At 36.4% G+C, this 27865-nt stretch overlaps 1 protein-coding gene, 3 long non-coding RNA genes and 1 pseudogene across 5 annotated transcripts; 2 read left to right on the forward strand and 3 right to left on the reverse strand.

Moving 5' to 3' along the window:
* The first annotated feature begins 2367 nt into the window (after nt 1-2367).
* On the forward strand, nt 2368-3536 carry LOC105191031 (uncharacterized; annotated as a pseudogene).
* Nucleotides 3537-4183: 647 nt separating this feature from the next.
* LOC105191032 (uncharacterized) lies at nt 4184-5684 on the reverse strand. The gene is made up of 4 exons (XR_003113747.1): nt 5438-5684; nt 5191-5363; nt 4851-5063; nt 4184-4702 (listed from the first exon to the last, which is right to left on the reverse strand). It is a non-coding gene; the product is annotated as an uncharacterized LOC105191032 (long non-coding RNA).
* A 2149-nt stretch (nt 5685-7833) lies between these two features.
* Nucleotides 7834-8794, forward strand: LOC105191034 (uncharacterized). Its single transcript, XR_002163103.2, has 3 exons — nt 7834-8239; nt 8350-8466; nt 8549-8794. It is a non-coding gene; the product is annotated as an uncharacterized LOC105191034 (long non-coding RNA).
* Nucleotides 8795-10728: 1934 nt separating this feature from the next.
* Nucleotides 10729-12137, reverse strand: LOC109504590 (uncharacterized). The gene is made up of 4 exons (XR_003113728.1): nt 11972-12137; nt 11702-11842; nt 11359-11622; nt 10729-11266 (listed from the first exon to the last, which is right to left on the reverse strand). It is a non-coding gene; the product is annotated as an uncharacterized LOC109504590 (long non-coding RNA).
* Nucleotides 12138-16176: 4039 nt separating this feature from the next.
* Nucleotides 16177-27343, reverse strand: LOC105191035 (high mobility group protein DSP1). 2 transcript variants are annotated; one of them, XM_011154124.3, is made up of 6 exons: nt 26540-27205; nt 21759-21806; nt 19943-20161; nt 19211-19374; nt 18594-18768; nt 16177-18210 (listed from the first exon to the last, which is right to left on the reverse strand). In XM_011154124.3, the coding sequence occupies exons 1-6, from the start codon at nt 27203-27205 to the stop codon at nt 18097-18099; spliced, it is 1386 nt and encodes a 461-aa protein (XP_011152426.2). In that variant the 3' UTR covers nt 16177-18096. The 2 variants fall into 2 exon arrangements, with proteins under 2 accessions (XP_011152426.2, XP_011152427.2); XM_011154125.3 differs by lacking the exon at nt 21759-21806 and having other exon boundaries at nt 26540-27343.
* Between the last annotated feature and the right edge of the window lie 522 nt (nt 27344-27865).

The raw sequence follows: 27865 nt of genomic DNA on the forward strand, positions 1-27865 counted from the left end.
ACAGGTAGCGCTACACGTGTCTTTTCGCTTTTTATCCGTTCGCATGTACACTCGCGGACATAAAGCCCTTTGCACAATGCCAGGCAACAGGCAATAAGAATAAAAATAGACCAATCATAATAGATTATTCTTGTAATAGTCGATTGTGATTGGTCTATTTTTATTCTTATTGCTTATTGCCTGGCATTGTGCAAGGGGCTTAGTAGTAAGTGCCCGTTTTTTGCAACTTTCGGAACGCATCCCGACTCGAGAAGAATGAGAGCCACTGGCCGCGTTCAGTAGAACAAAGTGATCAGAGAGCGCTTAGTGATTATTGTCTGTGATTGGAGCATTCTTTTAGATCCTTCATAGACCCAGAAGCATTTACCAATCAGGAGCGAGATTCAGTGGAAAATCTAGTAATGTTGTCCAACTGTTGAGTCTACTGAACGCGACCACTGCTTCGCCTGCGGAGCACGCCTGCGCAGTGACTCACAACGAAAGGCAAGAAATGAAATATACGCGGTGGGACATATTGACTTGTGCATTCGTTGCAGCTGATGATTCATCTCGTCCATCTCTTTCAGAAGACTTTAAAGTGGAAATCATATCTTAAAACGATATCTCACATATCATTTCCACGCCTGGGTGGAAAGGTAAATATCTATAATATATATTATGTTTTATATTGTAGATACAGTGTGGTGTCAAAATATTTCTTGAGAAGAAGAAAGTAGAAAAATATAATGAAATAATATATTATAATATATTTGTCTCACTTTAACTTATTGCACCAGTTCAACAGTGCAGCTACAAAGAACAGACCAAATATGTCCCACTGCGTATATTTCATTTCTCGCCTTTCGTTGTGAGTCACTACGCAGGCATGCTCCGTAGGCGAAGCAGTGACTCTCATTCTTCTTCTTCTTCAATAGATGGCTCTGTGCATACAATAGATGTTCGAACGCCACTCACACGTTATATTAAGTCATAGGGGGAAGTTCACAACGATTGGTTAGTGTTCAGTAAAAATCTGGATATTTCGACGAAGCAGTGACTCTTAAGCCCTAAACACAATGCCAGACAACAGGCAATAAGAATAAAAATAGACTAATCACAATAGATTATTCTTATAATAGTCGATTGTGATTGGTCTATTTTTATTCTTATTGCCTGCTGCCTGGCATTGTGTTTAGGGCTTTATTCTTCTCGAGTCGGAATGCGTTCCGAAAGTTGCAAAAAAAACGGGCACTTACTATTATGTCCGCGACCGAACATGAATTCTGCTCTTCTTGTTATATTATGTGATTCCTTGTATGTAGCGCTCAGATGTCAAACGAATAAGATTAATTAACCCCTGATCTGCAATACGTGTCGTACGTGTAAGCCGTTAATACCTCGTCTACAATAGAAGTCGTAGAGTCGTAAGTCGTATAAATTGACCAATCGCGGTCGATTATTTTTCTCTTACCGGACTATAATTGGTCAATTTCTACGACTTACGACTCTACGACTTCTATTGTAGACGAGGTATTAGGCCCGATCTAGAATAGATGAAGTAAGGAGTAGGAGTAGAAGTAACGATTTTGGCGTAAAGATGCTTACGCTAGTCTTGTCTACAATACGATGCAATAGAAAGGATAAGCCAATCAGAACGCAGGAGGAAAATTATATCGACTTTGCGGGTGGTCCGGTTGGACACATCATGATTGTATACAGGACACAGAGTAATGATTGGTTGGATCTAAAATTCATCACATAAAGCTTTGCACCGGTTGGTTGTGTCCAATCGTGTAGGTAATCGAAGTCTTTTCGAGTGTGCGAGAGTCGAATAATTTTGCGGGAGTGTGAACTGCGTTCATTTAATTTATAAAGTATATATTCATAAAATAATTTTTAGTATTGATAATAAATAAAGAATTTAGCTAAATAATACGAAAAATTACGAAGACGCTGGATTGTGCTTTTGTAACCGATACCTCTATCGAAACAAACCTCAGTGAATAAAGAGGTTATTTGTGAAATGGAGTTTAATGAATTAATTTTAGCAAGTATTTCCGTCATTACATGGCACCATCAATTAATATTAAAATGGAAACGACGAAAAGAAAGACGAGAACATCGTAAAAGAAGGAGATGGTGGATTCGTCCCATAAATAAACTTAAAGTTCAATAAGGTTATCAGACAAATCTTGTAAGAGAAATGGAGACGCAAGACCACGAGGTATTTTTTCAAAATTTTCGCATGTGGCCAGAGCATTTTAATTGGCTACTTAATCAAGTGCAAGATAAATTACTAAAGCGAAGCAGGAGGACTCCATTGTGTCCTAAACTGCGTTTATAGGTGACACTCTTGTAAGTAGAATCTGAAATAATTTTATTGTGTGTGTGTGTGTGTGCGTGTGTGTGTGTGCGTGTGTGTGCGTGCGTGTATGTGTGTGTGTGTATAACACCATTATGTTGTTCCTGCAGATATCTGGCTCTAGGAGACTCTATTTTAAGTAAACATACTGAGTTTCGCATAGGGAGATCAACAGTGTACATGATAATCCCTAAGACCTGCCAAGCAATTTGGGAAGCATTACAACCAATTTTTCTCCCAACTTTGGATAAAAATTCATGGAATAGAGTGGCACAGGGATTCATAGATAAATGGCAGTTCCCTAATTGCATCGGTGCCATTGATGGGAAACACATATGCATTAAAGCCCCTCCTATGTCAGGATCTCAATTTTATAATTATAAAGGATATTTTAGCATGGTACTTATGGCTGCTTGCGATGGAGAATATAAGTTTACATGGGTGGATATTGGGCAGTACGGTATGTAATCATAGCAGTATATTTCATAATCTAAATATATAGTTATATTGCATGTAGAAATGCACGTCATGTTTCTGTTTATAGGTTCATTGAGTGATGGTAGTATCTGGAGGAATACAAATTTCATGCGAGATCTCAAAGAAGGAACAGCTGATTTGCTACTACTTATTCCGCTCCCTGATGCAGATGTTCCCATATGTTTTTGTCGCAGATGAAGCGTTTCCACTTTCAACATATATGATGAGGCCATTTCCAAGAAGAAACATTAATCTGTCTAATAATGAATGTGTTTTCAACTATCGATTATGTAGAGCGAGAAGAGTTATTGAAAACACGTTTGGCATCATGGTAGCAAAATGGTAAATTTTAAGGTCCTGCATAAGCTGTTTTCCAACAAATGCAGAACTAATTATAAAAGCCTTAGTCTGTCTACATAATTTTATGATGACCTGTGGACGTCCTCAATATTGTCCTCAGGGATTTGTAGATATTCAACACCATAATGGAGAAGTTGAAAGAGGAACATGGAGAGCACAAGTCAATGAAACAATTTTTTATCGTCTAGGCAGAACAGGAGCAAACAGAAGTATACGTGTTGCACACAGCACGAGAAATTACCTAATGCAATACTTTACCTCCGAAATTGGTCAGGAACAGGTACTATGGCAATATAAAAGGGCGCTCCATAAAAATTTAATAAATCTGTCAGATGAATAAAAGTATTACATCTATACATAGATTATATAAATATTTGTATTATTTATATATTTAGTTAATTGTTATATATTATGCATATATTAAGTTAATTTTTTAGTTAATATAAAAATTAAAGTTACATAAAGACAAAACTGTAAACTTAATAACTCTTTGCAGTGATTAATTAATGTACGTTGATGTATTCTATGTTACTTTTCTGATAATATAAATTATGGAAATTTAAAGTTTGATTCATTTTTATATATATATTGTTAACAAATGTAGCGAAGGCAAAAAATTCATTTAAACCATACATCCATATAAAAATATGTTAAATATAGAATTGTATGTTTCATTTAAATGTTTTTATTTATTAAAATTGATATTTATAACATTTTTATGAAAAAATAAAATTTATAGTAGAGATATAAATGGGAAAAGAGAAAATAATTTGTTTATTATAATTTATTCATTATAATTTATTTTGTTTAACATTATATAATTCTTAATATTTCTATATTAATAACATTTTTTAATATTTCTAATAAAAATGTAATCTAAGAAAACAAAAATTTTATTTGGTCAAAACATGTTCTGAAAGTAAAATAAAAACATTTTATAGTAAATAAATTCAAATAAATTCAAAAACAAACAAGTTAACATATTTTTTTATAAATCTATAGAAACAAAAGCAATCAAGTCATTTATGGAAAGAAAAATAGTCAAAAAATCTTATGCATATTAAAAAATTCATAAAAGTTTCATCTCTTTATAAAGTCATTAATGCAAGCAAGGATCGATATAAAACAATCCATTTGATGTTCTTCATGAACTTTGCTCAATCCTAAGGTTATACCACTCCATGTTTTCTATTGCAGTAGATAATTCTGATTTTGCAGATTGTAATGCTGTTGACGTAATATTTTTTTTCAGTGCAATTTCTAATGAGTTGACCAAGGAAGAGATGCTTTTGGATGATTCTAGTATTGCTGCATCCACTTCATCACTTGTCTGTCGCTTTCTCTTTTTAGTACTATCTGCCAGTGGTGTCAGTCTTTGCGGTATGATAGCAGAAACTATGGTTTTTTGCATGCTTGTGGATGCAATACCTTGTGAAATTGATGAGTTAGAAAGTGACACTGAAGAAGACGACTCCATGAAATCCACGACAGATGCTTTCTCATTTTCAGCGAAAAATTCTGAATCTGCAGCAATAAAAATTATTAGTATAATGATCGATATTCTATAATAACGAACTATCAAAGGCTTATTATAATTAATAAAGGTCATTATAATTAATAAAAAAAAGTTAATCATGTGCAATATTTTACAATTATTTAATTATTTTTATACCTAAAGATTCGCACAAGTCAGTTTCATATTACATCTGTGTTTTCTTCAGAAGTTATTGGCGGGATACATATGGATGGATATATTGCAGGTGTCGGTGTGGCACATTGTAAACTGGAATGCTGTGAGCTGGCAAGTTGTGAGCTGCTAAAATGCAACAGTTGCGAAGCTATAGCTTTCTTGCGCTTTAGAATAGGCTGGAAATTTGATGATGTCCTGCACAAATATAATTCATCTTAAACATAAAACTTATGTAAAATGGATCTTTCAAATTTATTGTAAAACAAATGCAAAAATGCAAGAATAAATGTTATAGTTATCATTTATATAATAATTTAATTACTGTCTAGGTTGAATATGATCAGCCAGAAACATTAGTCTTTGTATAATGTCCAATTAGATTATATGGCACATGATTTGCCCCTGTGCCGGATCTTGCCTGCGACTGTATGACTTTCCGGCGCTCTTTTCCGAATTTTTGACGTAAACGATAAAATGTTTTTTCTGCATCAATTCCTGCAAATACACAGTATATAGTATTGAAAAAGAAATCTCTTATCCAAAATATCTAACCTCACTTATTCACTTACCAGTCATTGGCGGTGTCAAGGATGCACCAATATTTTTCCATATTTGCATCTTCATGCTTTTGTTATTGTATTCTTTGTGTTTCTTCTGGTACAAGATTAAATTTGGTTGCATTAAATTAATTAACGTCTTCCATACCAGGATTTGAGTTTCTGATTCTAATGCATTACCATAATTATCATCGTCAAAAGCACTATCCAACATCTCGTCTTCATAATTCATCATTATATTAAATTCTTTATTTTATTAATACTGAAAATATTTTATTAATGTAATCTATATTTTCATATTGCATCAATGTAGTTCACGCTCCCGCAAACTCAAATCTCGTACATAATTTTCCTCTTGTGCTCTGATTGGCCGAGCGTAAGAAAAGCAGGAATAAGAAGTAAGCCGAAATGGAAATAATTTATTTCACTTAAGCTAAGACTCCATGCATGCGGTGAGCTGCGGCAAATGCTGCGATGACCAATCAGGAGGGAGGCGCAAGTCCGGTTGCGGCAAGCTCCGGCATGCGTCTGTCTTCTGATTGGTCACCGCAGCCGTTTGCCGGAGCTCACCGCATGCATGGAATCTTAGCTTTACTCCCTTAAGGTGCCAATACATGGGAGCGTCGAGCGTCGAGCGTCAAAGCGTTCAACCAATCAGTTTTTCATTCTTATTTCACGGATAAAAACAAGGAACTTTGATTGATTGGACGCTTTGACGCTCGACGCTCGACGCTCCCATGTATTGGCACCTTTACTCTAGTTTCTTACGCTGCTCTAAAACCAACGGCATACGATGCTTGTTTTCGTGCTGGATTGCTTGCTGGATGAAAATACTGCGTTCTGATTGGTGCATTTTCATCCATCTTCGAAAATATACGAATCACAACGCGATATTTTCATCCAGCAAGCAATCCAGCATGAAAACAAGCATCGTGTGTCGCTGGCTTTACTTCTTAATTTAGGCTTACTTCATGTAATGTAGACGGGCTAACTTCTTATTGTAGATCGGGCCTTACGGCTTACAGCTTACAACACATATTGTATACCAGGCCTGATGGAGGATTCACAATGCGTCCAATGTCCGATGTACGACGTCCGCCATCCAATAGGAGAACAGCTTTCCAATGGAGAATTGAATTCTCTATTAGAAAGCTGTTCTCCTATTGGATGTCGGACGTCATACATCGGATATCGGACGCAGTGTGAATCCTCTATAAGATTTAGCGAAAGAAAAAGAGAGAAAAAAATTGCGATAAAGTGCTAAAAGTACAGCGAGAAAGAACAAGTTTAATATTTTTTGTCGATCTTCTTTCTACGTTGATACTCATGGTTTATGGCTATCGGCAAATGGCTCATCGATTTGAAATATGTCCAGCCAATGAATTTAAAATATAGAAAATCTTGCAATATTCTCTTACTAAAACGGTTTTAAATTTACGCCTTGCGATTCACATAAAATTAAGATAATATTATACTAAATATGTAATCATACCCGTGCATCCTTTATTAAATATAAACCCAATGTTCTCATATAATGAAAATTTGATCGAGCGTAACCCCTTTCACATTTTTCTATTTTTCGGCGTTAAAAGCTAGTACTATTCAAGTATATCATAATGTTAAAATTATGATTATAACGATATTATAACGAATTATAACAATATTATTACAATTTTCAAATATATATGTATCTATACAGTTAAAACTCATAATTATTACATACTAAAAATATTGTATCAACCTTTGCACATTAATTATAATTAAAATTTGGTGGGTAAATATTTGTAGTTTGTATGTATCAATGGCAAAAAATAAACTAATATTTATATATATATCATTGAATTTTTATTATACTTTCTATGAAAATTAGGAATCATATATTTTATATATCCATGCAGAACAAAATATTCCAGGATTATTTTAGACATGTCTAAGATGTTCTAAAATATCTTAAAACATTTTGAACGCATCCAGAAAGATTTCTAGACATATTGTGCTACATGTACTACTTATATATAATTATTTCATTTTCTTCCAACTTTCCTTTAGTAAATGGAAATAGAAAAAATTATATTTATATTTATATCCAGTAAGCAAAAAGTCATTATTACAACGTTATTATAACGATATTCAGTAACATGTAACATAATATGTCGTATCTAACGTTGTATGCAATATCATAATTATGAACAAACTTTGACCCCGATTTGGAGGTTTCAGTAATGTTGAATTCACAAATGTAAAGTTGTTATAAGTAATGTTGTGCTAATAATTTTGTTAACATTTTGGTAATTTCTCAGTACAAAAATTAAAAACTAATTATTGCTCTTTTTCTAGTAGAAACGATTCCTAAAGTTGTTATGCTGGTTTTACTTGAAACTTAGTTTACTTTATTGATACCATGTCACGTCACATTTGAAAAACTCACACTTGGTACTGGTGGGACTGAACTTCGACATCCGAAAGGGCTCTGGATTACAAGTCAATCATTCTGTCCACCTAACGCTCTAAAATGCTATGTAGCGCTACGGCCGATCTACTTTGTGTTTTGAAAAGCTACAATAACCTTCATGACGTCATCAAATACGTAATTATTTTCGCTCTCATCGCGCTTCAAACGCCTCACCTCAAGAAGTGGGTTAGCGGTAACATTTCTTATATTTGGCGGGAAATATCAATTAGTGAAGAGCGTTGCGTGGTGCGTAATGAAAAATATGGTTGCCAAGATGCCGCAATTGCAAATAATAGACGATGAAACAAATGTGTGTTACATATTAAATTTAAGTGAAGAAGAATATTCTTATGCTTTAACAGGTATATGTTCCGTAGTTATTCTGTACATTTTTAAATGTGTATAAAAAGTTTAGGTTAGAAAACTATTTTTGTAATTTATCGGTGTGCATAAATCTTTTCTCTTTTCTCAGATTTAATATATTGCACACAATTACTTGAAAAAGTAAAAACGCAAAATATGATACAAAGAAAGTAATACAGTGGATGAAGAAAAAAAGAAGCATCCAATACTAATGAAGCATACAATGGTATATGCTTTGTCCTTATATCCATTTTAACAAGTAAAATTTCAATGAATTCCAATAGATTATGTATAACGTTTACTTTCAGATGGTTTTAGATGGGTAGATGGAGCTATTAGATTACTCTTAGCAACATACAAAGAACAAGAAGATTTATTGAACAGTGGGAAAGTATCGGTAAAAAGATTTTGGCAAATAATCTCTGAAAAATTGAGAAAAGCATCATACGATATCATAGGGTTACAGTGCAAAAGTAAATTGAATGGGTTAAAAAAACCTACAAAATAAAGACCACAACGCAAAGAGTGGTAACCATAGATGTACTTGGTCCTATTTAGATGTGTGTATCTTCAATATTTAGATTTAGTATCAGATTTAGAATAGAAATGAAGTGAAAGAACTGAAGTGCATTTTATTGTTTTGCAGATTATGGATGAAATGTTTGGTCATAAGCCATGGATAAGTCCAATTATTGTAACGCTAGATTCTGCAAAATACATACCATCTCCTAGTACCTCTGTTTGCAATGACAATAGTGGCAATATTTTGCTACCTCTACTTTCATCATCTCAAATTGTTTGTGAAAGACTTCGAAAACGTAAGTGATAATTATTAATAATCTAAGAATTAATAAAAGTCGTAGTAAGTAATCTGTCAGCAGTTTGATGACAGATTTAAACTGGTTCTATTAACAGTTCCATGGTCACCTATCTTTACAATATGTTGTTATTTTATTGACAACCTGCTGACAGAATTTGACAGCAGATTAACAGCAGAAAGCAAGCAGGATCTATTATATGTTCTATTTATGTATATTGAAACAGACTTTGTCATAAAATCCTATTGTACAGTAAAGTATTGTAAAGTAAGAGCATGTACGGGTTAATGTGTAGAAAAATTTATTTTTTATGATTTTTAAGTACATGAATTTGTTGTACTCCATGAGAAGAAAAACGCTATACCATTAATAATGAGTCCAGTCACCACCGGCATTGATAATTGCCTGGCATCTCCGAGGCATACTTTCCACTAAGTTGACTGCGTATTCGTTTGGTAAAGACCTCCAAATGAGACTAATTTGTCGTGTCAGCTGCTTCAAAGTGCACACTCTTTTTCCTCGAAGCTTGTGCTTGAGATATGCCTCACAATACGGCTAAAATAACTAGGACGATATTTGAAGCCAACTGCCATTTATGCCATACACGCTCTTACTTTACAGACTGTATTTCTGCTAACATGTTGCTGACAGAGTTTATAGTATACACTGTGTAAAATCTGCTTTCGCAAGTGTAGCTGTCTGGAGTATTTTATTATTTTTCATCATGCATTGTAATAAATTTCTTATATTGTTATTTTTTATTTAGGTAAGAGAGTAATGGAAAAAACTGCGTTGGAAAAACTTATTATAATTGCACAAGAAAATCAAGAAGAAAGAAAAAATTTTACAAAGGTACTGAGGCAAGATAAGAACGCTTATTAAATATTTTGGAAAATATTGCTAACAAAAAATAAACATAATGTGTAAATATTATTAGAAATTAATAACTTAATAATTAATATTAGTTTTGTTAATTATTATCTATTATTTTTATTAATACTATTATAATTTTTATTACTGTTACTATATTTTTTTTGCATAATTGTAATGTAAATTCTACAGCAAGTGCAATTACTAATTTTTTTCTTTTTAACAAAAAGCCAAAGTTTTTAGTATTAATGTACAATAAAGACAGTATTATTTTTTCTAATTACAATATTTCAAGAGTTAACGTAATAATATAGCACAAATATAATAACAATAAACAAGAAAAATATATATTAATATTTTTTAACATTTAGTAATATTTGCGCTATATTAAAGTGTTAACGTGAAAAATTGTTATTAAATATTGTGATGTTCATGTAATGAAGAATTACTCGTAAATTTTATATAATAGAGTTCCTAATTGTGTTAGTGTTATTTACTGCTACATGTTTTTATGTTACAAATTATTTTTGAGTTTGCAACTATTAGAATGTTCTGTGCGTCTAATGTCTAAGTATTTTTTCATCAATATAATTTTTTTGTTATACCAAATGTTATCTCATTTGATGCAACATTTAAAGGTATTTCATACAGAAAATATATTTCTTTGCACGTTAGTCGTTTATTAAAAATAAAACTCAGGACTGTGATCTTATAATGTAACTTTTATTGATAAAATAACATATGTAATACTTATTGATTATATTTATTTAAATTTTAATCAAATAAAAAATACGAATATATCACAGTTTTTTTCATACTTCTCTCATACGAAATATAGAGCACACAAAATCTCGTTTAGCTTCTGCTTCACCTCTGTTTTGCTCTATATCTTGTATTTGTGGTTAAGGGTGTGCTATGTCTGTATTTACGATAACTGCTTCTATTTCGTTTTTTTTCATTAAACATATGTAACACACAACACGCTAAAAAATGATAGGAAATACGTTCCACACATCCCATGGCCAAATGATGAAGGAGGCTTCTTCAACGTCCTTTTAACAAGCCAATAGCTCTTTCAACACCCATGCGACAAGATGAAAGGCAGAAATTGTAATTCTTCTGACGATATATCAGATGGCCATTATCTACATATGGCACCATTAACTGTTTTAACAGGGGATAAGCAGCATCTTCTATCAAGTGACAGTCACTGGGAAACTTTGATGCATCTGAAATGTAGTCTTGTACAGCTGACAATCTAAATATCCGAGCATCGTGTACGGATCCTACGTTTCCAACGTACACATGTGTAAATAGATACGTATGATCACAGACTACCTATATCCAAAAAAAATACAGAAATATGTAAATAAACTTAAAAAAAGTTATACTTTATATTTTATTAACAGAAATGAAAAAAAAGAACGAACTTGAGCTTGAATTGATGTCCTTTCCTATTAACGTAAGCTTCTGCATGCTTATTAGGAGCTGGTATATTTATGTGGGTGCCATCAATTGCTCCAATAACTCTTGGAAAAGCACCAATACGAGAAAAACCTTCTTTAATTTTTTCCATTTTTTCTCTTGTTAGCTATTGAATAAATTTTGAAGCAAGATTACACAATGCTTGCCTAACCCTCTGTACTGCTCTAACAGATGTACCTTTTCCAACACCAAATCTAGTATGAATTGATCTAAAGGAATATTACGATTTAACTTAGTAGTATTATAATTTTTTTATTTATTAACATTATACGTGATCATAATTCATACCTATATGAATCTGGCGTTGCCATACGCTACAAAGCAATTAAAAACTGCTTTTCTGGAGATATCATTTCATTGCCATTTATAAATCGTTGTAATTGATTTGCAATCTGCTCTAAAATGAATTCGAATGTCTGTGGTAACATTCTAAAAAAATATAATAAATAAAATAATAAAACAATGAAATATGATTGAATATTTATTTATCATGCATGTGTGTAAAAATTTAGAAACATTTTTTTTTCATACACAATATGTAAATAGTATAAATTTTACCTGAAATGATTTTTTAATTCCATTGCGCTAAATGACGGAATTATTTGTTCAACATAACCCTTAATTTTTGGGATATTATTTCGATTTGTTTCTATTTGGCCTTGAAATTGTATATATACAATTATTACTTCTACATCATCCTCATGTATAAAATAAGGCATATTGAAAAAATTATCGAAAACACTCATTATTATTGGTATATCCAATTCCATTTTATTTCAATGAAATTCTGATGCTATATTATGGAGATAATACATTACAAGTGGTCCATTTGCATAACATCTATAAGATTCGTAGCGTTAACGCAACGGTTTTCTGAGTTTATTCGGAGCGTAGCGTCTAGAGCATTTCAAAGCAGTAGGATAGTGGACCGCACCCTTTAACACTACACCAATTCTTCACTTTATATAAACGTGTTTACTCTGAGTATAATTTCAAAGTTTCAGTAATGTTTAAATGAGAATGTTATAATGTTGCAAATCTAATATCAAATTATAAACATTTTTTAACTGTTGTATTAACATCAAATAAATGTTAAAATAATATTTAAAAAATATTTGCTATAATGTTTTATAAAATGTTTTAACAACATATAGAAAAATCATATTGCAAAATAATAATTTTTAAATGTATATATAATGTTATTCAAGAAACGTTCAAAAATTCACGTAAAATCAACATTTCTAAACATTAATTTCATGTTCCTTACTTACTGAGTATATATTATACATTTGTTTAAATCAATTAAAGATTAGAATAAATGAATAGAATAAGATAATTTAAATATATATCGGTATCTGTGAAATAATTTTAATGAAGAAATAATTTTGTGATATTGTGTTATTTTGAGTTATATATTATGGTTCTGTGATTTCTCTATTATTACATACTGTACTATTTTAATATATACAAAGTGGTCCATTTTAATTCAGCCAGCCGAATATTTTAAAAACAGACTAGCAGACAAAAATATTTCAGACAAAAGTTGCATGATTTTAAGGGGAACATAAGATGGTAATAGTGATTTGATCTTGAATAGTCGTTTAAAGGTGAAGGTCACTTTCAATTTTTTGAATGGAACCCCCTATTTTTTATTGCATATTCTTGTAACTTACATCAAGAGCTTTCCAAAACGCTATAATAAAATATTTTTTTATTAACAATTTTCTGAGATATTTTACATTTTGTTATGACATTTTTAATGTAAGTTTCCTTGCTTCTATGTTAAAAATGTCATGACAAAATATAAAATATCCCAAAAAACTGTTAATGAAAAAATACTTTATTATAGTGTTTTGGAAAACTCTCAACGTAAGGTATAAGAATATGCAATAAGAAATAGGGAGTTCAATTAAAAAAATTGAAGGTGACCTTCACGTCACATTCAACAGATTATTCAAGGTCAAATCATTGCCACCGTCTTATATCCTCCTTAAAACTATACAACTTTTGTCTGCAACATTTTTGTCTACTGGTCTCATTTTTCAAAATATTCGACTGGATAGATTAAGATGGGCCACTCTGTATGTAAATTTTTTCAGGGATTTATTGGTGAGTTAGGTCATGGCAGAAAATTTAATGCGCTGATGTAAAAAGAACGTGAAAAAGATGGAGTAATAAAAGAAAGAATATGAAGAAATGCAATATTAAAGGGAGAAATATCAGAGTCGGTTGCAGTGATAGAAAAAAGGACAGATGTTAGGAAGAAATGCATTAGTAAGAAAACAGTGCAAAAAAAGATATATTTTTTGAAAAGTTTATTTATCCCTAAGAGATATACAAAACAAACATTTCTTCTCGTGTATAACTATCGTAATTCCCCTAGTAGTAACACAGGAAATTCATGTCATGATCTTTTCGAATATATTCCATTTCTTCCATTCCTTTCATTTTTTTATCTCTTCTTTCTCTCCCTTTCTGTTTCTCTTCTATACTCAATCATCTTTCTCTCTATCGAACGGATGATTATCCGCGATATCTCACAAAATCTCATCAATGTTATCAGTTACATTTCGCTCTTTCGCATAATTGGCTATGTATGTTAAAATTATGCACATCTGCAAATCAGTATTAAAATATTACAATTTGATATTTTACAGTCGGTTTCCTTCGCGTCCTTTAAATCTCCCTCTAGAAAACTGCTTCTTTTTTTCTTTTTCTCTTTTCGTCCTGCTCGCAATCAATCGTCAGAATAATATTTTACGCCGACGAGTTAATGTGTTTTCGGAAAAGGGAAAGGAAGAGAAGGGAAGAGAACACGGACGGGGAGGGACACGAAGAGTAATTTAATAGAAAAAGTAAAGTCTCGGAACTTGCAAATATCTCAAATCCAAAAGCTCGGAGAGCTTAATATCATTTTGCAATCATTCAGATATTAATTAACCAATGTAATTAACAAAGTATACGTCAGTTTAAAACATTTGCAAATTGTAAGACTTGCGTAATTGAAGATTAAAGAAATGGACATTGGTTTCTTTCCTTCCAAAGTACAGACATAAGAAGAAACCAGTGATGTCTGGCCTACTTATATTTTTCTGTTTTCTCTTTCCTCTTTCTTTCTTTCGTTCTTTTTCCTTTTCCTTCGGCTCCTCTTTCTGCACAGTTCCCTCTCTACAATCCCGTGAACGATCATTAGAATCTGTACACGCTAGGATCTAGGAATGTTAATATTACAAGAAACCACAATAATTTATTATAATACAGCCTGCTGTACACCACAGATGACTCGAGGCAGTACAAGACAGAGAAAAAAGAGAACGTCCTTCTTCGCGGCGGGGGAGCTGCTGCTGCTGCTTCTTCCTCACCCGAAACACGCTCCCGAAAGGTATATTACGATTCACGAAGCGTAAAACGGCGATCGTTCGGTTGATCAATCAATCAATCAATCAATCAATCAATCAATCAATCAATCAATCAATCAATCATTCACGTGAGTCTCGAGACGAGAGATTTGAACGTACTTCCCCTTTTATCTTTTGCGTCTTCTTCAGTGAGATAAGAAATTAAGAACGAATAAGTAAGAGGGAAAATGGCGGTAGTAAGGGGCAGGGACCACTTTGAGATGTCTAAAAACGAAAAGAAATTGAAGAGAAAGTCGAACAAAGAAAAGAAAGTACGAATGTCTTCCCGCGATGCATTTAAACGAGAAAAAAAAAGAAAAAGTAGCAAGCGGTAAAACAATAAAAATGTCGCTGGTACAATTCCAAGATCAAAATCAGGATTCAGAGATAAACGAACGTTTTCTCATTGTCGCGCGCACGCTGAAGTAAAACGGACGCCGAGAGAGACATCGTCGAACGTCTTCGTGTTTTACGATCAAGATTCTTCACGATGATACAACGGCGAGCGCGAGCGAAAAATACGGGTCGCATCTCGCTGTGTACGTCTAAGTAAATTAATTTCTCTAAAGAAAATGAAGAAGGTTATTCGGTATAACAGCGTAATCCAAAGAAGATAAATCTAATTAAAGAAGCAATACAGATGCAAGTGCATGAAGATTCAATAACATATCGTAACAATTGCGCGAAAATTTGTTTCTGGATTATTAATTTTTTTACTTCTTCCTAGCCATCGTGCTAGTTTTCGGACTCTCATTCAACGATAATAGTTCCTTTACAGTTGAATTATAAAATAAGTATAAAAAAATTTTAATGCCGAATATAACGTTACTAAACATTGTTAATACATATCACTTTACAGTTTAACTTAAATAGGCCAAAGACGAGAACAGTCAAGATTAAAAATTTAAATTCATATCCGATTCAGAATTCATAGTTATAGATAGGATTAAATGTTCATAATACACTTGGTTAATTCACAATTCACAATCTAGATCTCATTTGTGAACTCAAGTAATGCTTATATAAAAATTACGAGTTGATTTTATGTGATGAAAAATTCATGTAATCAAGTATGAAATCGAGTATATGCTAAATAGTATCAATATAATATCAAACATATATGAAATTTTTCATATAATATGAAACGTAACATCTCTCGGAATGTAATATATAATAAACAGAATATATTTAATAATGTATAGTCAGTATAAGACGCATAATAATGTGTAAATAATTTAACAATGCAGTATATCAGAATATACTCGATTTCGGTTCACTTGTTTCGCATAAATAATCTTAAACATATATCATTACTAAATTACTCTACGAAATTTTCCAGAAGAAAAGAAAAAGAAAAGAAAAAAGAAAAAGAAAAATTAATTTATTTCGACGTACACCGCAGGATTAATTTGCGTGCTTTCAGTCGCTTTCTGACATCATATAATTAGACACTGTAATCTTGTGTCTGGCATGTGAGTCTATCGTGAAGGAATGAAATCCCTCTGAATTTCGTGAGTACAACAGTTGTCATTTCATGTCAGTGTCAAGAACTCGGCGATATCGCTCTGCTCCATGGCTTTGCTAATTTTGATTTAGTAAAAGCTGTGAGCTACACACATGCATACACACACACACACTTGCTCTCACTCTTTCACTCTCGCATTCTCTCCCTCTCTCTTTCACTCTCGTTCTCTCTCGTACACAGTTCTCTCGACTCGATTCGAGCGATCGCTTATCAGCTATCAGTAATAAGGCTCAATCACGTGGCTCGTACAGCTCGTAATAACACAAGTGTTGATCAGAAAAACAAAAGTTATATAGTCGCACGCTAAAGAAAAAGCTTTAAGAGAGTCATAGGAAAATCCAGAAATCCGCGTCGAAAATACACGTACACTTATAATAATTATACTAAATGTACTTACAGTATTATTACTACGACGTGCGTGTACCCGAGAAACAAATTACATTCGCACATCATTGCATACGTAAAAAGCAGCCCCATGCCCCCGGCACGCGCGCTCAACACGATCAAATTCGCTAAAAAGTACGAAAGGAAAGACAAAGCTCTCTGTACAAGGATATACAATAATAATCTGTGTATATGTGAGTTTGTGTATGTGTGTCACAACGAAGACGACCAGCGACGAATTAATTAAAAATTAAACATATTATTCAAAATATATTATTTTTCACTGTATATATCTTGCTTTTTCGCTCAAACATTTTTTTTTACAATCCAAGTACAATTGAGTACAAAAGCTGAACATATCGATGCGCCGATAGCACATGAAAGCTTTTGCATATTAATACATATCGCACCGTTGGAAATGCGCTTGCACGTAACAATAATATACCCATGTATATTTATAAATATATCAACATATATAAATGTATTATTATAGTATTGCTGTAACTATAATAATACATCGTTTAAACTATATATTGATACATTTACTGATATTCAGAAAAAATTTGTATCTCTTGTACGGGGTATTGAGAGAACAAAATTCGATAAATCAAAATTAAAATGAATTCTCAGCGGGTTCCACTAATAAAACGCCGCTCGGAAGAAACTGTATCGTCTTCGTCAAGTTTCGTCAATAGCGGTAAACTAAGCCTTAGCTAGCTTGTAGTAACAGCGTCGGAGAGAGAGAGAGAGAGAGCGGAAAGTCAACAATGATTGAGCCCTTTTTGCGCCTTTCTCACACGGAACAGAAAGAAAGAGCGGGCGCAATATATCATTCTTCATCCTCTCCGCGACCTTTCTTCATATTCCTTTTTTTTTCCTTTTTCTTTCTTTCTTTCTTCTTCCGACTTCTATCCTACTAGCCACTTTACATCATTTTTTTACTATCAATAATGTTTTAAAGTACAAATGTCACTCACACAATCCTCTCGCCTCTCGCTCAAACTCGCGCACGCGCGGCGGCACTCTCACACATACAATATTTTTCTTTTTTTAAAATAATTATCATAAATCGCGCGGGGTACCTTTTTTATTATTATCGTAAATAATCAGGGTAGGATTAGGAGAAAGGAGGCTTGGTTGGTTGATGTGGTTCGTTGGTTATGGTTGGTTGTTTGGTTTTGGGTAGGTAGGTAAGTAGTTGGTTGGTAGATTGTGGTAGGTTGATAAGGTAGGTAAGGTTGAATTGGTGGTTAGTTATTTTGTTCTCCTAGTGGTGTAAGTACGCTCACGCTAAGGTCAATGGTACGTACAGTAGGTGAGGTATGCTTTCAGGATGAAGGACACGGGGTGATAGATGAAATTTCGACGTGCATCCGCTATTCGTCGTCTTCCTTCCATTCCTCTTCGCTGTCGCTTTTTACAGTATTTGCCGGCGCACCGCCCACCACCGGGGCGCCGTCCTGCATTTTTTTTTTGTACGCGGTCATTTCCTGCAAGAGAGGAAAAATATATTAAATAATTCTCATTTGTTGATTTATCTGTTGATTAAAAGACACGAACACATAGTAAAAAGGAGCAAACAATGTGGTAAAAAAATTTATATGGGAAGACTAAAGCCGGTATTCATAATCAGGTCTTATATTTAAGACCGTCTTAAGTTCATCTTCAGATACCCCGTAGCCAATGAAATAATTTGTACAGCATCTGAAGATGAACTTGAGACTGTCTTAAATATAAGATTCGACTATGAATACCGGCCTAAGAGTGTGATAAGGTACAACAGAAAAATTCTGCAGAGTATCGAAAGCATATGACACACGATGTATTCAGTGTGTTAAACAGTTATAAGAATGAATCTTGACAGACACGTTACCCTCTCATATCGAGCCTTGTCCTTCTCCGCCATAGCCTCGTATTTAGATTTGGTTTCAGGATCTGCATCTGACCATTTCTTGCCTAATTCTTTAGCTATATCGCCCACGCCGTACTCGGGATTTAGCATCTTAACTTTGCCACGTTCATCATTGCAGAACCAGAAAAAGGCGGATCTGATAGAATCGATAAAGTAGAATCGTCAATTCAAACATACGGAACATTAATAGTGCAACGTCTATGTCAATGCCTCGTGAATTGAATAGAATAAATGTAAGCACGATTTTTTTATACTTATCTATTTGAATAAGAGTGAAAATTCAAATAAAAAAATCTTATACAATTATATCGGGAAAAAAAAACTGAAATTTTTTTCGATATAAATATATAAGATTTTTTAAATGTATAAGATTTTTTAATACTTTAGAAATTTATATATATACATATATATATATACACATATATATAAGTTCTTCACGATGTTTAAATATTGAATACGAATTTATGGTCAATCTTTCATATTAGTTCTTCTCTCTATTTATCTATCTGTCTGAATGTCAGTCGGCAAATTTTTCCATCAAATTCGGCGACACACTATATATAACACGAGAGGCTTACAGCGATCTCTTGGGAGCATTGTGATCCTTGATGTGTTTGCGTTTCTTGCCCCTGCCTTTATTCTCTCCCTTAGGCGGCGTATAGTTTTGCATCTCTGCGTCGTATCTCTTCTTATCTTTCTCTGCCATTTCATGGAAACGTTTCTTCTCTTTGTCTGACATGGTCTACAAACATACGATGTAATCTATATAATAAGTATATTCTGTCCATAATCACGGACTAATAAGAAAAAAGAAACGATCGCAACGCAAAGAGCTTTTTTCGCAAGTATCAGCGACGTTTCTCATTACTATAAGTTCGATTGTTTTCGCAAATGAGATTGACGCAAATTAACACTACGTATTGATTGCGTTTTGACTGCACTCGTCGTGTTTATCAAAACGTATGTATTTGGAGTCAAAGTAATTCCCATGAAATTTGCGAAACTTTCGACAGAACATCAAACGCCTCTCACTCTTCACTCGTACTTCGAGCTGTGAAATCGATGCGGCAAATTCGATCGTCTCTCCGATTATATGATATGATTGTATGTATTTTATTATAAAAGCTCTCGATTTTAGTAAAGAGTAGAAATATTCTTATTATGGAAAGTTTTTATCTTCACAATCGATTCATTATTTTCACAATTGGTTAACGTTAATTTATAGTATAATATAAATATAAGTGCCAAGACTAATTCATTTTATAACGTTCTATAGGTAGCCTGTTCGAAGCTGAAAAAAAAGAACTTACCTTCCATCTCATTGCACACTTTTTGGAAAACTCTCGGAAAACGATCTTCTCCTCAGGATGCTTCTTTTTATGCTCCTGACGACACGTCTGGACGAAGAACGCATATGCTGTCATCCGTCCCCTTGGCTTCGAATCTTTTCCTCTCGGCATATTGTCCCGCTGCAGACTCTGAGCGTTATTTTGTTGAAGATTATTTTGCGGTAGCTGCTGTATTTGGTGCTGAAATCCAAGCAAACAGTCTACAATGCAAAACTTTGCCGCGGAGAACAGTAAAGTAACTCGTCGGTTCCTTTGGGCAACAAGTCATGAAAATAGTAAGTTCTTACTTTTACTTTTATGTCAAAGAAAATTTAAATTCTGAAATAGAAACCTTCTATTTTCCTCTTTTAGTATAGAGACTTGAGTTTTTTTCACGAAATAAGTTGCCAATTTATAAAAATGATCAGGATTTTCCAGTTTTCTGGAATTTTCAATGAATTTTCCCTGTTTTTATGCGAAAAGAAATTTAAACTCTAAATTTCTCCTAATCTAATTATTCCCCTAGTAATCATTTATTTTTCTTTTTATATCAAAAGTAACACAAGCTGTGAAAGGAAAAATCTTTACTTTTACATTATAAAAACTCAAGTTTAAAGTGTAAGAGAACATTCCATCTCTATGTTAAGAGAAATCAAAATTATCAGACACAGAAATTCTATGCATCTATGCATCCATCTTGTGTAGGAAAAATATGAAATATTCTAAAATAGAAATTTTCTATTTTCAAATCAGGAAAACTGTGTGCATCATGCGGAGTAAGGAATACCATCGTATTACGAGAAATTCGCGCAAGAAGCCGGAAGAGGATTTCGTCGCGCGTTACTGTTATCTCCGACTTGCCGAGAAGCGATCGCGAAAAAATGAAGATTTCAGCAGAGAAGGGGCAAAATGTAAGTGCATTTGATGAACGAGCGAATTCAGCAAGTTATTCGCGCGCGTGCGAACCGAGGCGCAGTAGTTACGCACTTTACGTAATACGACTTGCGAGAGTTAATTAATAAACGACTGCTACCGCCGTTACTGCTGCCGCTGCTGCTGCCCGCGATCTCACATTGACAATGAGAGACGTAACAATGCTCGCCGTACGAACGCGCGTTTTTTATTTTGCCATAATAACAATGGTCATTATATCGTACTGATATATTACGTGATATTTACCATGGTTGTGCATATATATAATTATTATATAGCATAGTGGTGCGTGTAATGCCATACAATAATATCACGCCACAGTGATAAATTAGGATTGAATAATATGTTTGCTATGGCATGATATTTATAGCGTTGCATTATGTTACCGTAGTACAATCACACGGCAACGGCGCCGTACGTACGTACAAGGACAATCCTTGTAACATACATACGTATAGTAATATATATATATACACACATATATATATATACATACATACATATATATACATATATACATATACATACATATATACATACACACACACACACACACACACGCACATATATATATATATATATATATAGTATCTCTAGTATAAATGAGATGAAATCGAAACGAAGGTGCAGTGAGTCTGCTTATTATATTATCGTCGTGTCCATTTAGAATACGACTTTACACTTAAGGCCGATCTCGCGGACTATAGTCCATTTATGCCGTATACGTTAATATGCACATAAACGTTGCGTTGTACATTCATCGCGCACAGACATAGCGTTAACGTACCACATTTATACTTGCGCCATATGTACGATATACCGACCATTATTACTCAGACTGCGATAATAATATTTAACCACGTACCTGCAGAAATAATCGGAAATCTAGCTGACCTACGTTCGGATGTGAGATCTGCCGGCAAAATAACTACCATGTAGAATCGACATTATTATTGAGTCCACTCCATAAATAATGCGAGTCTTTTGTACGTTCTTTCCTTTTTTCTTTAAGCGCAGCGAAAGACATCTTCGCTCACACGAGACGAAAGTGCCTTTCGTACTCGCGATAAAGATTCAGCGATGTCACTCTGAAAGGAAGCTCGCATTATTTATGGGATGGCCCAATATATCGCATACATAAAATATACTGGCTGACTTAATTAATTAAATTTTAATTCTGTTAACGATTTCTCGTCCTATGGGACTGTGTTGCGTTTACGTATCGAAATTTCGATATGCTATAGCGTAATGAATTTTATGTTTCGTCGCTGATAACAGCGGTCGACCATTTAAAGCTGTTTACTTGAAAATATCGTTCCTCTTCTCTGTGCTGGCTTACGCTCTAGTGATATTCAAGTATGCCATTTTAAACGTGCCAATCTGTACGATGCGATTTCGGAAACGAGAATAAAAAATTAAGGAACAATAGATGACGAGTGAAACGAAGAGAGCGCGCCCCGATCGAGATTGGCGAGTGGAAAAATTCTTCTGATCGTGCTAGGGCGCGCTCGTTATTTTTCCCCTCTCGCTTTCTCATGATCGCACGCGCTTCTCTACGAAACGTTCTATACACTTGCATGGCGCAAAATGTAAAAGTGCATCATCGAGGGATTAAAAATTGATGCCTTGCGCATCGCATTACGACGACGATGGTTATCCGTATTCGCGGCGCGGCAGAAGTAAAATTAACGTCGAGCACGCGTTATAGCGCGTAGAAGCAGCCAGATGTTTACGCTGAGCAGTGGTTATCTCCTACGAATGTCGGTAGGAAGAAAGCTCCGTACAACACCGCTTGCTCCGATTTACCACTGCATGCAGAAGAAGAGGAAGATAATAAGGACAAATATATATGTACAACGAAAGGGTCTGGACTGACACGACTGATCGACAGCATTCTAGATCACGACGATCGGGACATTGAGCGCTCGCACACGTTCGTCCGCACGCGGTAACTCTCGAACTTATTTGGAAGTTAGAGCACGTGTACTCTCACTGTCGAGGTATTACCGCGTGCGTGTTAATTAAAGCGTAAATTGCGCTTGGTCGTGTGTTAAAGGCTCCCGGTATCGCGTATACCAAGCATATCCGCGTGCTGCGGTACGTATTTGAAGTAGCTTTAGTAGTATTAAAAAAAAAAAAAAAAAAAAAAAAAAAAAAAAAAAAAACCGCAAAATGCGACAACGCAAGAAGAGGGGTAGCGGGGGGGGGGGGGCGAATCGACAAGAACATGGCAACCCTTGAGGCACACATCCGCAAATTAATTAATATTATAATATGTATAAATAATACACGCATTTCTCTCTCTCTCTCAATCAATATTATAATATTAATCAATATAATATTATAATTACCATTATTTCTTTATCTCAATATCAATATTATACAGTCCCTGCTTTATAAAAATAAATTAGAATTTATATTGTACTCGAGCAACATCAAACCCAAACGTTATTTCGATTATAATTCTTTGATTCTACGTCGTTATTAATATTTATCATTTCCTACGTCAGATATTTATACGTCTATTTCTCGCAGTCTCTTCGTCGAGGCTCCGAAGGAAAAATCGCCGAGCGATCTCCAAAGCGGAAGATTGCGAAAGGAATTGCGTTTCTATCGCGGATTATCATCTCGAAAGTGCGTAATCGGACGGATCATTCATCACGGACTTTCATATGTGAACTTTCGTTCGTAGCCCGGCATATATCCCGAACAGGATTCCGCTTTCGTTACACTGCGTTAAGCTCCGATTATCCGCCCGCGATCTCGCGACGAGAGAAAATCGTTCGCGCAATTCTAATACACTTGATATCATTGCAGCTTCCGATGATCAAGATCGAGAAATCGTTAGAGAATATGGCAATCTCAGATGTTCGTTGGGTCTACGTCGAGGAGAACATCGGTGCAAAATTCATCAAAGAGGGGAAGAAATGAATCGTTGCGTTCAAGGCACCCTGTACATCTTGTGGCTGAGCTTCTTCGATCGAGACTCCGTTAAAGTCCGCTTGAAATTAGGTAATTACAATCAGCAAGTTATATAAATCGCTTCCAGAGGCGACAGTTTTCACTCGACGTCGAGAATTTCACTGTCACTCCGCAATGGCGAGACTGTATTTTCCACCACATTTTAGAGAAAATAACTTGTTTTCACCTCCTGCGTTCACTATTTTCCATGTAAATCTATGTAGATATCCTGCCGAAACCCATCGAATTTGAATTTCAAATCCGAGTGATCGATCAGAGCGTAGTACTAATGAAACCAAATAATCTCGAAATGAAGAAAAATGCGGAGTGTGTACAACCGGGCAGAGAATATCTTCGTAGTCTCTCGCTTTCCGTGCCCAACGGACGAATATTTTCGACCACTTTGCATTGACGGAATCGCGAATCCAGGAGCGAAAACGGACGAAAAGGTACCAAACGAAGCAACGAACGAGCCAACCGACAGCGCGGCTGGACTCGCCGAACGCGAACGCACTTACGAAGAAGGCCGCACGAAACCCGGAATCAATAGCGGACGGCGGACGTACGTACGTACGTACGTACGGACGGACGGACGGACGAGCGGACGGACGGACGGACGGACAGACGGACGCGGGGCGAGAGCTGCGCGCGGGAGCAAGCGAGTCAGGAAGGCGGGCGACCACGATGAAACGCGCGAAAACCGGCTGCGACAGGATCGCAACAATATTTTGTATAATGCGTGCGTGTGTGTGTATACACATTTTTATATATATTGATATTTGATCAACTGTATCAAAATATCAATATATACGTGAAAAATTTATGTATGCGTATATTACCTAACCTAACCGTATGAAAAACTAATGAAAAATTAGAAATATCCAGGTTCCCCAGACGAGACCTCTGAAGGAGCGATTGAAATGTAAACTCCAACACAGAGAGAAAATAGTTGACGCGATCCTGTGGTATTAATATTATTACAAATATATTAATATTTCATTATCGTACAAACTGATAGAACGCTTTAGTCGGTTATTGTTGGATGCAATATTTTTTTCTGGAAGCTTGAAATGTGCGCGCTTTTTAAGAAGTCTAGAAATTTTCAAAAAAATTTCTCTGAAACTAGGGATTCGGAAACGCTACAGTATTAGCTAATGATATTAATTAATTATTGATGTTTTCCTACTTCATATTTGAATTACCGTAGACACGAGTCTGGCTGTGATCGATAGCACTAGTTCATCAATGGTCACGACACGTCCGATCCACGATTTCTGGCGACCGCGAAGAAATCGGCAAACCAGCGGAACGGAAAAGCCCGGCAACGACACAGGGTAGAAGGAACGACGAGTAGAGCCGCGGACCAGCCGATATCAATGAAGATAGAGAACCACGAGGTCCGCCGTTCTTTTCAGTTATACCCTCTCTCTCCCTACATCTGCGACCTTTCATCTTTCTCTTTTCTCGGAGCGCTAGTCTATACACTCGCCTTGCCTTTTTTCTTTACTCATAAATTCCTACATCACCGTCAGCTACGCATTATATTTTTTCAATGGTGTTTTGTTTGACCATCGAGAGAGGAAAATCAATCACATCTCCCGGAGTGAGAAGTAAAATATTTCGAAGTAAAAGCTCGCGGGTTACTTCTAATTATCGATTAGACCTTAGTCCTTGGATTCGTACAAAGTGAAAAGACTAGCTGTACCGGGGATGTTTTTAAGCGCAGGAAGCGCAACCAAAAGGAACAGTCCCTTTCACGCATGTCTCTCGTGCGTCGCGGTGGAGGTGCCGGAAAAGTTGTCAAAAGTGCCGCGTGGCCACCTGGTTGGACCAGGTATATTTCTCTTCTTCGCTCGTTACCTACCCGCTCGTTCGCTCGCTCGTTCGTTCGTTCGCTCACCGCGCGCGCGAAAGCGGCCGAAAGGCCGCCGAGGAGGGGGCAGGGTGCGGAGCGAGGTCGCCGCGTTTCGGCCTACGTATATCTTCTATGTGATACAAAGGCGTCGAGTATAAACGCCATCCCGTTACCGGACACGGTCACTCCGATCGAAGGGACGGTGGTATCGCGCCTGGATATATGAATCGAGGGTACAGAGATGGACCGATCGCGATGTAAATTTATCCTGCAAGACAAAAATCCGGGCGTACAATATTCATTCCTCTTTAATCTCGACTGTGCTGCCAACTCAAGGTTGGAGAAAAGTACGGAGAAAGAGAGAGCCAACGTTCCTCCTCATCGAGCCCGAACTCGGCTGATTATCGATGCTCGCGACAAGTACAGTTTCGTACAAAGTTAATGAACTTTTCGCACTGACTCGAACCTGATCGCTTACTTAAATTCACGCTAAAATTGCAGGCTGACACCGCGGCGTCTGGCATTCCACCTCAGGCAAGATAGTTCTTTTTTCAGTCGCGCTTTCTGTATTTTCGTAAAATCGTCCATTTTTTCACCCTGCCGTTTCGGAAATATACGTGTGTACTACACGTTACGTGTGATTACACATCAGGTTTATTATTCGCGAACACCGGAGTGGTATATACAGAGGCCATGCAATGCTTCGGCAAGTGCAAAAGAAGGGAAGTACGCGCGGATCACGCGAGAGAGTGAACAGAAAAGAAGCCGCTCAAGAAAGGAAACCGCTCTGCCTCCCTCAACGGGGGATGATAATGTTCTTCGCAACATACCGGGGACATTACGGGGGGCGTGGACGTTTGCGTGGTAATGGGTGAGAGGTGTTGCTGCTGTTGTTGCTGCTGTTGTTGCTGCTGTTGCTGACTCTGCAACTGCTGGTGCAGGTTGTTCTGTCCGGCGTCCATAACTCCACCTGAATACCACCACTGCACGCCGGGCGGCGGTGCGGAAGGTGTGCCGGCAGGCACGCCACCGCCGCCGCCAGCACCGCCACCGCCGCCACCTCCACCACCGCCGCCGCCGCCTTGTCCAGGACCCGTGCCGAGCCTGTAATCGTAACTGCCCCTCATGCATTGCGCGGAGACCGGCGTGGACGTCGACACCGGACTCGACGACTGCGTGCCGGTGGTGGCCGGGTTCTGGAAGCTGGAGGCCATTTTGTAGGAGAAGAGCTGCTGGCTGGCGGCGGCGGCGGCGGTACTTCGGACGATGTCCGGATGGTGTTGCGGTTGCTGTTGCTGTTGAGCGAGTTGCTGCTGCTGTTGCTGCTGCTGGTTCATCAGGTGTTGATGTAGATTTTGTTGTTGCTGCTGTTGTTGATCGGTTGAGACAGTGTTGAGGCCCGAGGGCCACCAGGCGGCACCGCCGCTGGCATCCTCTCGGTTTGCCGGGCTCGCCGTGCCCCAGCCACCGGCTGCTACGCGGTGATGCTCCGACATGTCGTACACGCGCGAGTACGTCCGTTTGTCACCTCAGCTTCTTGTCTTTTTTTACTCGCCGGTAATACCAGCGAGGGAAAGAAGAAGGATGCACGAAGGAATTGCTCGGTCGCGCGCGCGCGCACACATGCACGCGCTAACGTTCTCTCTTTCTCTTTCTTTCTTTCTCTCTCTCTCTCTCTCTCTCTCTCTCTCTCTCTCTCTCTCTCTCTCTCCTCTAACTTTCTTGCCGTCTCTCTTTCACCCTCCCTCTCTCTCTTTCTCTCTCTCTCTTCCCCCCTGAGGTACTCACACGTACCCGCGCACGCTCACCGACTCGGTAACATCCCGCGCGCACGCACAGTGCACACGCACACACCAACCAACGATGACGACGAGACGACGATTCTTTCTCTCTCTCTCTCTCTCTCTTTCTCTCTCTCTCTCTCGCTCTTTCTCTCTCTCTCTCTCTCTCTCTCTTTCTCTCGCTCCGCGACACTCGTTCGAGGGAGAAGGAACACCCGGCACGCACGCACACGCACGCACGTACTCACTCACGCATGTACGCACGATATATACACGTAGAGCCCGTCTCGCATTCGAACTCGGGGAGGAACTCGCTGGTACCGACGACGCTTAAGTATCGGTGAGATAGGAGAGGCACGCACCGTACGTACGTAC

This window comes from Harpegnathos saltator, unplaced genomic scaffold (genome assembly GCF_003227715.2).
Source record: "Harpegnathos saltator strain DR-91 unplaced genomic scaffold, Hsal_v8.6 scaffold59, whole genome shotgun sequence".
Classification (NCBI taxonomy): Eukaryota; Metazoa; Arthropoda; class Insecta; order Hymenoptera; family Formicidae; genus Harpegnathos; species Harpegnathos saltator.

Bases quoted from the DNA above. Each gene is read 5' to 3' on its own strand.
- LOC105191035 (XM_011154124.3), bottom strand. From the start codon at position 27,205: ATGTCGGAGCATCACCGCGTAGCAGCCGGTGGCTGGGGCACGGCGAGC. The intron at 21,807-26,539 runs GTATGTTGCGAA...TTTTGCCGGCAG, and splicing joins CGCCCCCCGTAATGTCCCCG to ATCTCACATCCGAACGTAGG. The intron at 18,769-19,210 runs GTAAGCCTCTCG...CGATTCTATCAG, and splicing joins AATGCTCCCAAGAGATCGCT to ATCCGCCTTTTTCTGGTTCT.